Source organism: Festucalex cinctus, chromosome 16 (genome assembly GCF_051991245.1).
Source record: "Festucalex cinctus isolate MCC-2025b chromosome 16, RoL_Fcin_1.0, whole genome shotgun sequence".
NCBI classification, from domain to species: domain Eukaryota; kingdom Metazoa; phylum Chordata; class Actinopteri; order Syngnathiformes; family Syngnathidae; genus Festucalex; species Festucalex cinctus.
The window spans coordinates 14,089,798-14,103,641 of record NC_135426.1 but is presented as its reverse complement, the minus strand read 5'-3'; the positions used below and the strand labels follow the sequence as shown (position 1 = coordinate 14,103,641).

The following is a 13,844-nucleotide window of genomic DNA, read 5'->3' as shown; positions in this document are numbered from 1 at the left end:
TGATAGAGTTACTCTAGGAGGCTTCCTGTGCGCTGGCCCATAACGGCAGATGAGACACTTCCCGAAAGGCATTTAATGCAACACCTTGCCTTGCAATAAACATAATGACTGGCAAGTGTGAGCGCTGCTGCCTTCATTAGCAACAAACGGACACGTCCAAAAACATAAAGAACCCAGAGAACACTACGCTAGTTTGCAAAGTACGAGGTGAATCTAGCATAAGTGCCTCAACTTTATCCAGTCCATCTATCAAGTCCTTTAGAAAGTTTACGAGGGTTTCATAAAGTGAATGACTCTGATTTTTGCTTCTTTCATCAATGACTCATCTCTTTATGCATAGCAAATAACCCACATTGGCTGCCCTATTACTTGGACTCGGAGTGAAAACAACTAAATAAAACACTCCATGTCAACAGTTCCCCGGCAAGTAGGAGTACTCGCGCTCATATTAAAAAGCCAGCATGGCCTATTTATTGCTTATAAGCCATGAAGCCACAAATAGGCCCCTCTAGTAAGGTATTGCGTGTATTGTAATAGTGCAGAGTTGTTTATACACAGCAAGAGGGCTTCTAGTAACTTCCCTAGTGGGCCGGGTGGAAGTGAAAAATCATAAAAAGTAACTGCAATTTTACCCCTTCTTTTTGACTCCAGGGCTACCCTACAGTAATGAAAGTGTAAATGGTGGATAAAATTAACTCAATAACCAAATATGCTAACACAAAAACACAAATAAGTGTCCTGGCTGGTCCATAAATATTACAGACAGTGAAGCAGGATCGTTATGGTAACAATAAGCTGTAAAACAAAATCTTTCAAACACATCTCATCTACCATTTCCTGAAATTTCACTCTCCCTCTGGCGTAAATGTCCACAGCAATTTGCATTCGTAGATTCTCCCACCCGAGGCCAAGAAGAAAACGTCAACAAGATTTTAGAAAAATAAAATAAATAACCGCGTAAGTGATGTGCTGCTTGCCCCAGAGGTGTGTGCGCGCATCTTGTGAAGGATAGAGTGAAATAAAAACCGGACAAGAGCGCTATCACCTGTCGCTTCCTGTTTGACTGACATGGAATTCCACGGACTGTTGCCGCGCGATCATGCGACGTGTGACACTTAACCGACAAACAACAAACTTCTTTTGGTTTTACTCACACTTGTTATCCTCTGGCACGGCTGGCTGGTCGTCAGGGGGCAGTGCTGCAGAATTTACTCAGCAGTGACTCATTCCTGATGGCCTTTTCGCCCAACGATTTAAAAAACAAACAAAACAAAAAAGCCTTTTCATCAGACTTTGCCGCACTTTTACACACACCCATCGAGTTATTGTGAGGATAATGAGAGTTTACACAAGCACTATACCTCCTCCCCACCTGCTGTGGTCCTATCCCCCTGGTCATGACTATGGTGAGTGTCACTGTGACGGGTAAATGGACGGCAGTGGAACGAGAGAGTGACAGGAGAGAGGATAAAGGTAAAGGAAGAAGGGAACATAATGAGAACGCGATAAGAGAAATTGTCTCGCTGTGGCATGCTACTATCAGCTGTGCGCACCCGTGCTCATATTTTGATCACCACGGGAAGGGATCCATCTTTGAGGTAACACACTCTCTTCCTGACTAGAAGTGGGTTGTCGTCCATTGGTGTCAGGGCAGCCGAGAAGCACTTATGTCACTTGTCATACGAATACGTTCCCGGCAGCCATGTTTGCCGAGTCCCGGAGGCTAAAAGCTGCAGTATGTTTCGGACCATGACTTATCATAGATATCAGTATGTTCCTTCTGATGAACTCACTCACTGCCTTTCACCCTTGTAGATTTTTGCTTGAGCATGTTCCAAACGTTGTAAACAGGGTTGAGGTCAGTGGCGGATAAGAGCCACAGTGTGAGTTTCTTTCCTCTTAAGCCCTTCCTTGCAGAATGAGATTGTTTACTAATGAGCGCCATATCACTCTGGGTGGTCCAAGACTGCAACGTCAGCAAGGAGTTAGCAGAGTCATGTTTTGATGGGGAGAGAGCTGATCGCCCCTTTCAGGTCGCTGTAGGTGTCAAAATAACCTCTGAAAAATATTAGTTTCTGAATACTTTTCGCGATAGTAAAAAATTAAAAACAGAACTTTACTCGGGATCGAGGTTGCGGCAGGTTTATACATGATTTCCATAAACGTTATTTGCGTCACGCAAATGCCATGTGGCTATATGGGCTGGCGTTAGTGAATTAGACGCTGTATATCAATGAGTCTCATTTGCATTGGGGTGGCGTATGCACATTACCTAATTTACATACGCACAAATAACACTGGCGCACCGTGGCGCTATCTGGTTGGCAGCGCACTTAGTGAATTAGGCGCTCCCGGATTGCTCCATTTTTACCGGTTAGCACTGTGCAAAGGCGACGTAAATCTTTAGTGAATATGCCCCAAAGTCTTTCTGCATGACAACGCACCATCTTATGAATGGGCTGCTATGGGCAGAAAAGGAGACAAACTTGTGTGTGGCCACATCCTCTACTGACAATCAAACATTTTGAGAACCTTTGAAGCATCCTTTAAGCACAACATTTTATGAGGTTGCAAAAAGGTAGCAAAAGATCTCTGAGGTTTGGAGGCAGTTCACATCCAAACAGAAGCTCTGGGAGGATATTCTGACATCAGGCAGAAGACTAGATCCAATTGTGATGTAGGCTTTGTAATCAAATGTTTTCTCCATAACTTTGTTAGCATGCAGGAGAAAACTATCAATCATACCAAAGAAAATTCATAATTACAGTAAAAATACCCCCAAGAAGTTCATGCTACACGCTAGTATGACAATGCAAATGTCTACTTTTCTTCCCTAGCTACTCCACATAGAAGTCTCTGGAGGTTGGGGTGCTCTTGCTGCAAGTCACTGGTGCTTTTAAAAGAGAAGTGCAGCATAATTAAGAGGACCTAAACACCCGGCGCCGGCTGAAAGGAGTCATTTAGGGGAATGGCTCAGGAGGAACGGCGGCAAATGAAACGTAATTGCGGTGGGAGCAGAGGAGGCGGGCCGCTGCATCCGAGGCACTCGTGTGTGGAAGACTGAGCGGCAGGAGGGAACGAAGGGATAAATGAGCCCCTGACGTTTGACAGAGGATGCGCTCCTGTAAAACAGGGAGGGAGGCGAATGACTAACGAGGGAAGATAAAACGGGATCTCACCTATACTTTCAGACGTTTTTTTTTTTTTAATGCCAATCAGAGAAAAAAGTCACAACACAAGCATCAACTCACTTGAGCAATGTCTGCAACGCCTCGAGTTGACTTTCCCCATTATCGCCTGTACTAAGCATTATTTATCACCCAGCATTCAAATTGGCCTTGATGTTCCATCAGGGGTCAAAGAGACAATCAGAGTCGGTGATGGTGCATTTAATCTGACTGCCGTCTCTCCCTTTAATTGTCATTTAAAGTTGTCATTAGCGCTGCTTTTTAAATGACCTTTAAGCGTAACATATGAAAGCAATAAAGCCAGATGAACGAGACTAATTGCTGCGCATGGAACGAGGTGTTAATAAGCTTGGACTCCTGCCAGTGTTGGACATCAGGAATACATAAATGCCACTAATGATACCTTTTTTCCCCCCCACCCTTCTACAGACTTAATCTATCTGCAATGTATCAATTCAGTACACCGAAAAAACGAAACGACCAAAACCCGCGCCCACAACAACCCCTCCAGCATTAAATCGTGCATGTTCCAGTAAGACCAATCATTCATCAACAACATGAAGGCTTGTTCTTACAACGTGCAGCTCCAGGTAGTCGCCCAGTCCCTTGGCGCTTTCCACCCTGACCAAGATGGCCTCCTTCAGCTGCGTGCTGAAGCCTACCGCCAGCCGGTCTGCCCGTGTGCTCGGCCGGTCGTTGGGCGGCCACGTGTACGTGATGAGGGCCCCACCTCTGCCAAAGATGTATGTTGTCCCAGCTGTAACACACAGAGCAGAAACAGGAACATTTACAATACAGCAATGAGACACGAATTTCGGCAAGACACGGTGGAAAAAAATGTCAATAACTGACGATTTGTATTGGAAGATTTTATATGTGTTAGAGTTTAGTGTATTTTGATGTGTTCACTGCCCACCAATAGTTTATCCTAACACTGGATTATAGGCAAAATAGACTTCACAAACCCCTTGACAACTTACATAAGGAAGCGCTAAGGAGAATCCCCTGGCCACTATATGACCTATTGCTTCAGATCATGTGACAGGGTTTTCTGCTTTCTTTTGATTTTCCTTTTGGCCATCGACTGGATGAAAAGAAAAAAAAACTGAAAGTCAACAGGAATCCAGTATAAATTGTTAACCTTGACCTTGGTAACTCATCTTGGGACTTGGATTTCGCAGACGACCTCACACTAGTCCCCAAAAACCAAACACCCAAGCATGAAAAGACAGATGCAGACTAACAGCGACAATCTTGGACTCAAGATCACCATTAGAAAAACCAAGACCATGAGGTTAAACCTCAAAACAGATGGTCCAACCACACTCAGGTCATAGATCAGTGTTTCACAACCTATATTGAGCACATTTTGATATAAGCAAAATCCAACAAACAAAAACAACGGATAAGCAGCAGTACAACAGGCCAAAATCCAGATGTAAGGCAACGCAAAGCACACGTTGCACATTGTGGATTCGCCAAATGTGACAGTGTAGAAATAAGTCTGAAGTCCAGTTTTAAACATTTCTGCAGAGGAATTTATCTGGTGAGGGCACTTCACGGTACTTCAGCCTGAATAGAGAATGCTGTAGTACAAACCTGCTGACTTCTATTTTAGCTCTCAGTCACCAAAAAAACAATGTTTTAAGCATAAGGCTCCGGATGTAGTCATTGGTAAATGGATAATTTCTTGTGGCACACCTGATGATCTCTCACGGAAAACCAATGTGCCACGGAACAGCCATCGAAGGTATGAGCACTTCACCTCTCTAGAGCACAACATCAGTGGAACTTAGAGACAGAAAGGAACATGGAGCATTCAAGATACTCGAGCCAATCCGATTGTCTCCAACGACACCAAGCTATGCTTCTTCAACACCAATGTTAAGACTGCCCTGCTCTACAGCTCTGAAACGTCAAAGACTACTGTGGTTCTCACAAACAAGACCCAGGTGCTTGTCAATAAATGCTTGTCCTACAGCCTCAAGCTGTGGCAGCCCATCAAACCAGAACAACAGCTTTCACCATAAAAAAGTGGACAACATAGCTATCGCCATAAAAAAAGTGGAACTGAGTGGGACACACCCTTAGGGAGCCCAAACATCACCAGACAGGTCTTGGACTACAACTTGCTGGGGAAGGGGAAAGCCAGTAGGCTAAGAAACAACTGGCAAAGTACCACATTACAAGAACTGAAGAACGTTGGAGTGAGTTATGAAGAAGCAAAGGCCCGATCCCAGAAGAGTCAAGTCACTGCGTTATGATCTTCTAAGGGATAAAGAATCATGGCAGTCAGTCAGATTCCAGAAGAGTGCTTTCCATGATTTCGGGCTAGAACAAAAACAGAAACTGGAAAGATGTGAACAATCTACATGCATCTCCAATGAGAAAGGGAACCCCTACCAATTGTGCTTAAAAATAAACACCTTAAAGATGATTTTATTTTTGAAAATATGCACAGAAAGAGCCCATGTATATACACATTTAGCAAAAGACTTTGTTGTGACTTCAACTAACAACCTGGGCTAAACTTAGCTCCTACCCTACATACAAAGCTCATCTCAGTCAACATTTATCACTTCATCATACCGCCTTGACACATTCCTATTTAGACAGGGCTTTGAAGCATCTTTAGCACCTTAGGGTGTTTCAGAAAGAGCACAAAAAAACATGAATAGGTGATGATGTGACTAGTGAACTGTGAGCATGCAGGGGATTGCGGCATAATTTCTGCCAACAAATTCTATAGCGAGTTGCTCTTTGAATTGTTAATCTGGCCATCCGGCCGCTGCGAGGCTCAAGTTGTAGTCGAGCTGCGTTCAAACAGGGGTGAGCAGACACACTTTGTGCTGTTGACGATGTTGTCGGTGAAACGGGCACGTCTTAACGTCAAGCGGCACACGTTTTCTGAGATCTCATCATGAAAGGAACTCCGCCTCAGCATTCCGAATCCTGAGCCTTCAGGAGCTTGGCCCACAGATTTAAAAAGGTCTCAACAGCGCCATTGCTGCGATGTGTCGCTACGAGAGGAAGCAGAGTTATGGCACCGTAGCTAACTGCATGCTCACTTTTGTGTATTTTTGTGTGATGATTGCAGAATTCACTTCACAACAATGAAGGCTTGATAGACTGTCCCTAATATTCCTCACATTTCTCTCCGAGAGAAAGCTGACCGTTTCAACTAGTGCTGATGCAAATTAGGATTGTCCCGCCTTGTCTGTGCTCTAATGAATGCCACTGGAGTTGTTAGGAAAATAAAACTTAACCACATAAAGCACACATACAGACCCTTATTATCTCCTAGGTGGGATGCAATCAAGAGTCCAAAGAAGGAACTGGCTGTGATAGCCGCAGGGCCAGTAAGCCATCAAACAATGGACCCACCAACATACACAGCTACCTGACACTTTCATGATCCAACACTCGTCTGATAACAATTTGAAACACGCTGACACATCCTCTCCTCTCTCTGGAATGCTCCTTTTCTTCCTCCTCGTCATTCTCCTTCATCCCGGCGCGCCTCAGCCCTTTGCTCGCCTCTTGTTATTCTCTGGCGGCTGTATTATTTCAGTGCTGACTAATTATCGCAGCGTGACAGCGGGGGCTTCGAAGCAGGGAGAAGGAGGTGTGCCAAAGGAGGACAGTGATTGCAGGAGAGGATGATGAAAGGCAACAAGGTGAGAAAACGGCGAGCGAGTGGCAACGTGATAGCACGGGTGCAAACTACAGGGGGACGAACGGAAAAAAAACCTACAAAGTAGACCGGCGGGGAAGAGGACACGATTGGGTCCAAAAAAAAAAACGGTGTTAAACTAAAGTGGCATTATTAGTGCAGAAATGTTGAAGAGCACTTACTGTATGTTATTCCGTACATTCTTTATTTGTATAACTCCACAAATTTCAAATTCATATTTGTTTGTGTCGCTCTACTGTTTGTTTTCAATTATCAGTTGTTTGAAGGGTTATCACACAACTAGTGATGCTAATCATTTGCCCGTATATGGTCTTTAACACTATATGTTAGCATTAAGCTAACAAGTGTAACATTAAGATGTTGTTTTAAATGCAAATCATGTAAATTCTCTGAAAGTATATTTAGCATTTTTTGTCGGGCAAACTAGCGATGGGTACTGCTAACAATCTCACAATACAATGCGCATCACGATACAGGGGTCACTATATGTACGATACCTATCACAATACGCAAATGTCCCGATATGAATGTTATATATGTATCCTGATATTTTATATTACTCGACATGCATTTTTGCAAAAACTGTCATATGTATACCGAAATGATATTTATAGTGGATGGCAAAAATCTTTTTTTCTTCTGTTAGCGACACTTCCTGTTTACTGCTAGCGCCGTGCCGTGTTGAAATGTCTGCACGCTCACTGTATAGCAAGGTGGAGCTTTCAGAGATGCGCCGGGAAACTTTAGGAATGAATGTGCATTATTGATCCTGATGACCCCGTGTACCGATATATATAGTGTAAAGAGGACTGTTATAATATGGACAAACTGTTACATTTTGCCCAGTTTCTACAAGATATGCACAAAAATGAGTCACTGGGCTGAAAATAGGTCTTGTGCACATGTCACTTGCACGTGCTGAGCACAGACAGGGAAGTCGATTTAGTCAATTAACACCCTGCATGCTCGGCATCTGCCATATGTCCCGTGCCTGTCACAGTCACCGTTTTGTGTGTCTTCCTCTTCAGCATCATCACTTTGCTGCGAGGGAAACGGGAATTGGAATCCCATCGCCTCCCTGGGTACAACCACCTGCTTTGTTCAGATGATTTTTGCCCCCTGCTACGCTACGATCATATGTGTGCGTGTTCGCTTCTTAATGGAGCGTGGCGTCCCCAATGAGTAGTGTCTGATGGGGGCATCCATGTGACACTGTTCTCTCCCAGCAAAACACCTGCTGCTCTGCTACTGACAACATCCACACAATGCTCTGCAGGGGGAGGCAGAGACAAATACATGGGAATACACATCTTAATTCCACCAAAGAAATTATCCGTGGTGCAAGATCTATAATATGTAACTTGTCCACCTGATAACACCAACTGATATTTGAACATAATGGCAAAAACATATTCATACAATCAAAATAACAGTACTCATAGTCATTCATTCTTTATCCTCTGCGAAGAGCTAACTGGAGCCAAGAAGTCTATACCTTATTTCCATCTGTCTGGCTACACTGCCCTCAGGTGGCCAAGGTGGACAATTCTTTTTCACTCTATTTAATAATGATATTATTGTATATTCTTTTGTATAAAGTACAAGATTATAGCGTGCTATTTTTCTTGTTAAAAAAATGAATTCCTCCAGCATTAATTAAAAATATTGAATGAAAAAAAATGAGCATATGCATCCACATGGTGTTCAGGTCAGATAGAAAATAAAGGAGAGAAATCTTTCTTTCATGACTTTTACAAAAAAAAAAAAAAAGACCAATTCCAATGTGAATTTGTGCTGCATCGCCTTGCAAATAAAGTAAGTATAGATCTGTCTGACCTTTAGTCTAACCATGCTGGCCTTTTGCTGATATAATGATGGAGATTTCACACCCACCACGACTTCAACTGACTCCAGCCGCTAAAACGGTCAAAATATTTATTGCTCAAGTTCAATTAGCTCCGGCGCCATCGACCAGACCAATCAATGTTACCTGCTGTGCCCCTGGATGCTGGATTAATATTTTGATGATGATTTCCCTTTACAGACGAGGGTAAATTAAATTAATAGATACCAGTAATAGTTGTGACGAGCTCACAATCATGACAGTGATGAATTCCAATGCACATAACACATAAACACCATTTTTCTTGCCATGCTAAATATAACGACTGACTGTGCGTAATTAACTCATTCACTGCCATTGACGGAAAAAAACGTCAAATGATGCATTTTTTTTGGTGGTCTGGCAATAAATGCGTTAAAAATGAAAGGCACTCCTCAACACAAAACAAAACTCAAGTTTCCATTTTTTTTTCTCCCAGTAATTGCGTTTCATCTACCTGTATTCAAGCTCAAGTTTTAGCTTGTGCAGTTTTACACACTGTGGGGGGTTTGCAGTGGTGTTAGAAATGCATGACATCCTGCTGAGAGCTGTTTCTAATATTACGTCCATCATGTAGCTAAGCCAAGCAAAAATATCATCTACCTCAATATTAAACATATTGTAAAGGCAGACAAGATCTTCAGGTTGCACTTGATCTAATCATATTATATAACACACTATAGCATAGTATGCTATTGCATAATATGCACTCATTTGCATTATCTTTCAACATGCATGCTAAGTGCGGGTTGAAAGCCACTGTACGACTGTATTAGCGCTAACATGCTACTGGTAATGCATACACGGCAAAGAGGAGGCTCTCATACTGCAAGTTACGTGCAATTATAAGCAACAGATAGACACGCACGCGCATTTCCAATTAAGTCTTCTAATAACATGCTAATCAAATGGCTGACTGGCAACAGTGCAGTACAGGCCAAAAACGTGGACACACCTCATGCAATGCATTTCCTTCATTTTCAAGACTATTTACATTGTAGATTCTCACTCATATGTCGGGCGTGTGTCTTGACCTCTGCCGAAACCCTGAGACTAACTCATCGAACCGCTGCGGTTCGATCGAACCCAAGTGAAGAACCACTGCTCTAAACTTTGAAAACAAACAAAAACAAAACAATATTTAGGACGGCAAAGTTCCCACCGCTGTAATGGACCTTGGGCACAAGCAGATTGAATTAAGAGTGTATAAGCCAACACCTTGTACAATTAGTTTGTCCAAGGCTGAAATTTGGCGAATCAGAAAATGAAGCCCCTGAGACCGCAGGTTAGAGCAACACAGTTTACTCCAAATCTGTTCTGCTTTGATGAAATGAACAGATTGTGCCTCAGAGCGTTTGGCAGAATAAGAGTTTACAGCGCAGATGAGCGGGCATAGAGAGGGAAATGGAGAACAGAAAATGCAAAGTGTGTAGTCGGATGGGGGGGGGGGGGGGGGATCTATGCGAAGCCTCTTCCTGAGAGTGAGAACTTCGTTGATATTCCCCAGGACTGTGGTCCTCCACATCAAAAAGTGGAGGCGGATCAAGTGGGGAGATGAAAGACGGACATATGCAAAGTGAATACATCACATGGCGTATGTGGTGCATGTGCAGTGTCAGATCAGTCCGGTTGGGATTAATGTTGCACCAGTGAACAGCCAACATAATAGATCCATTTCCTCCGGGATGATGGACTTGTAGCAGCAGGTAAGTAAAAAGACCACGAGCCAGAAGTAAAAACAGCAGTGGTCCAGCTTCCTTTCATGTCATTCTTTGCCTTGCTGGTTATTGTGCAGTCGACTGCTTAACACTTACAGCGCACGGGGAGTCTTCAAAGTGAATTTTTATATATTTGGGGTCAAGAAAACCTCTGGGAAATCAGATTGCATGAAAAACATTATTGCCAGGAAAAGGCGCTATGAAAACAATTTGGACGTGGATAACAGGCCAAAGCATTTGTAAACCTACATGCTTTGAAATATACAGTAGCCATGTTCATAAAGACGTGGCAACTAGTGCGAAGCCAAGCCAAAATGGATTTGTGCCTCAAGTACTCTCAAATGTCTGAATGAATAAAATTCAGTTTATTGTATTCCTTTTATCGCTCCTCACTCATTGTACTGACCCCCCCCCCCCCCAAGGGATTCCTGGATGCCGGTCTGGGTGGCCTGCCACTGTGCTGATATCTTACAAAGGGAGCAGGGAGAAGCCTGGATCCAAATAAATGACTTTTCTGCTGAGAGTTCTTCATTGAAAAACAAATCAAGCTGAGCCAGTGATGTGAGGAGACAAAAACCCAAACACGAGGACAGACAGGGGAAATTTGCTATGCGCCTTGCCCAGACCCCAAACTTTTTTTTTTTTTAACCAAAGGCCACTTAGCGTGTCTTTTTCGCTAGCCTCCCGCCTAATTTCCTCTCATTTTCTCACCTCCTTTAACCTTTGTTATACAGTATACCCCCCAGCCCGTTTTCTCTATGGCTCTTACATAACCGACTATTATGCGAGAGGTGCTGAGAGAAGGTTCTGTCGCCAGAGCACGAGCACTGAAAAGGTGCCCTAATGAGCGGAAAATGAGAATCCACAGATGCTTGGTAGTACGCTCAAATGGGAGGACAGCTAAAGCGTGCTTGTGGTGGTTCTGATGCTACGCTGGCATGTGTCGTCATTTAACTCTTTGAATGCCAAAAACGTTTAATAACGATTAGTTAAATCAGAATATATGCCGCCATAAACGGTAAATGACATCAACTACATTTTTTTTTCTTATCAATGGGCAGTGTAACGCCTAAGTGCAGTGCTGCCTGGTCAATGGGTTGTGGAATCAAAAACACTCACTAACTATGGCCAGCAGATGGCAGCATTGTATCTCTTTTCAATGGGCTGCTGGTGTATGAAATTACAATGCAAAATGACGACATCTGATGAAATAGAACGTTTTCAAGGATGACGTATTAATTTTTTTTTTTTTTTTTTTATAACGTGTGGCAGTAAAAGAGTTAAGAGGACAAGAAACTTGACTTAAAGATGTACTTCATTCAAGGGCATTTACCACATGTGGCCCAACTGGCAGAATTGTGGGACTGAGTCGTTCCACCAAGATTCTTCCTTTAAACTTTGGATCAGAGCTGTAAAAAAGCCGGGACAATTTACACTTCTGAAATGTCATGACAGCTCAGTTCTGCGCGGGGAAAGAATTTGATCAGTACTGAAAAAGAGCGAGTTGCGCTACACGTTTGTGATGACATAATCTAAACGCTCATTCAAGTACAAAAAAGCTACAACGCGTTCTCCAAGGACGAAAAGATGGGTTACGGCGGAGAACGATAGCAGAGCATGGCTAAAAGATACACTGAGAGGTAAATAAAGTGCATCATATCTCGTCTTGTCATTGGTAGCGAGCAGATAACAGCACAATAAAGGTTGTCCCAATGCACACAAAGATAGCAACTATCCAAGAACTGTTGCTCCAAAAAGCAAAAATACAAAGCTTATTTGTGGCTATCATGAAGGGAGGCTAGACAATGATTTTTAGGTTAGTGTTAGCAAAAAGTTGCTGTCTTCAACACCCAGCAAACAAAAGCAAAACTAAGAAGATCAAGCAATGTAGTACTTCCTCTGCCCCCTTTTCCTTCCCCATCACTTGCAGTCAACAGATTTAGCAAAGTTTCACAGATGTCAAGAAGCATTAGCTTCTCGTGTGAGGCGATGAAGATGAAGGGAAAGACCTGCTAATCCTTTCTTTTCCCTCCACAACGCTCATTTGGAACTCCCGCACTGGGAATGAGCTCCAATAACATTCATTAAAGCAGGAGAAAAAAGGTTAAACAAGAATAGTAAAACAGGTGAAGAGAAAAATTAAGAATCTAACGAATAAAGCAACCGAGTGTGATTTTTGTTGTTGATTAGCAACGACTGCAAAGTTCTAGAAAACCGCACCATGAAATCAAAATGAAGAAAAGCATTGCTGCTTTGAGGAACTGAACATCGAGGACATGAGATGCATCTATTGCCTCCAAGGCTCAAAGTTACATGAAAAAGGCCAAACACTAGATATTCGTCATTCTGTGTTGCACGTGGTATGGGACGAATGAGATGCCAGCAGGTGTGAAGTTGGCATGTTGGGAGCAGGCTGACATTTCCCCCCTCATTTCCTCTCACAGCTGTTCCCAACAAGATGGACAAGAAGACCTAGGGAACCCGAGCAAGAGATGGAGAGCTGGGAAAAAAAAATCTAAATGGCAGATTGCTAGGTGCCACCTTTGCATCCTTTTTGTTGGGTATCACCTCGCTGCCCTCCTTTTTTTCCCCCCTCTGTACTTTGCCAACGTGGACAGAGCTCTACAAGAGGATCTTCAGTAGGAGGTGGATGAAGCCTTTCTTTCCTAACGAGGTACCATAGGTGTGGTTTCAAACAATCCCCTCACCTTTGGAACACTGTCAGAGGAGCATGCAGTGAGGAGATGGAGTAAATGAGGGGATTTTCAATCAGGCGGACTGAGCAAGAGGGATGCAGCTTTCAAAAAGGCTTGGCAAGGAGGTGGTGATACAGTACAGTCGAGTAGAATTGTCCTTTTTTTGTGAATATCTACTAAAAAGTTAGAAATGTCAACTGTGGAGAAATAACACAAAGCATTGTCAATACTTACTGCTGTACATGAAAATAAATTTGACATTTAGTTTGACATTTGTCTGAGGAAACAATTCTCTTATGTGGGCTAGAAGCGGACTGCTTAAAATAAGGAAAATCGAGAAGAGGATAAAGACAAAACTGAATTCATTTGATAACTGCTTTTCCAACATTTTGATGAACATAATTACATGCTTATAGGCTGAATAACTCCATAATAAATAAAGGTTTCCAATATTCCAAGAATTGGATTTGGGGTCTTTCAATTGTTTCAACACTGAGCATGTATTAAAAATCTCTGTGTGTTGAGTAAATATCACATTGTTACCTGCAACCACCTGTGTCTATATTATTGAGCCGTTTATCCATGACATATTGACATCGCAGGCAGGATGTGTTTGTTGCAGCAGCAGAGATTAAAGTAGGTGAACCATTTTTGGCCGGTACAAAT

At 42.9% G+C, this 13,844-nt stretch overlaps 1 protein-coding gene across 9 annotated transcripts in view; it reads right to left on the bottom strand.

Moving 5' to 3' along the window:
* LOC144003105 (neurexin-2-like) overlaps window positions 1-13,844 on the bottom strand; it is a 392,228-nt gene that overhangs the window by 46,130 nt on the left and 332,254 nt on the right. For all 9 annotated transcript variants that reach the window (XM_077498936.1, XM_077498934.1, XM_077498935.1 and 6 more), the window contains one exon: window positions 3,764-3,945. In XM_077498936.1, coding sequence (XP_077355062.1) covers window positions 3,764-3,945 — 182 coding nt within the window. The remainder of the gene's footprint in view (window positions 1-3,763; window positions 3,946-13,844) is intronic.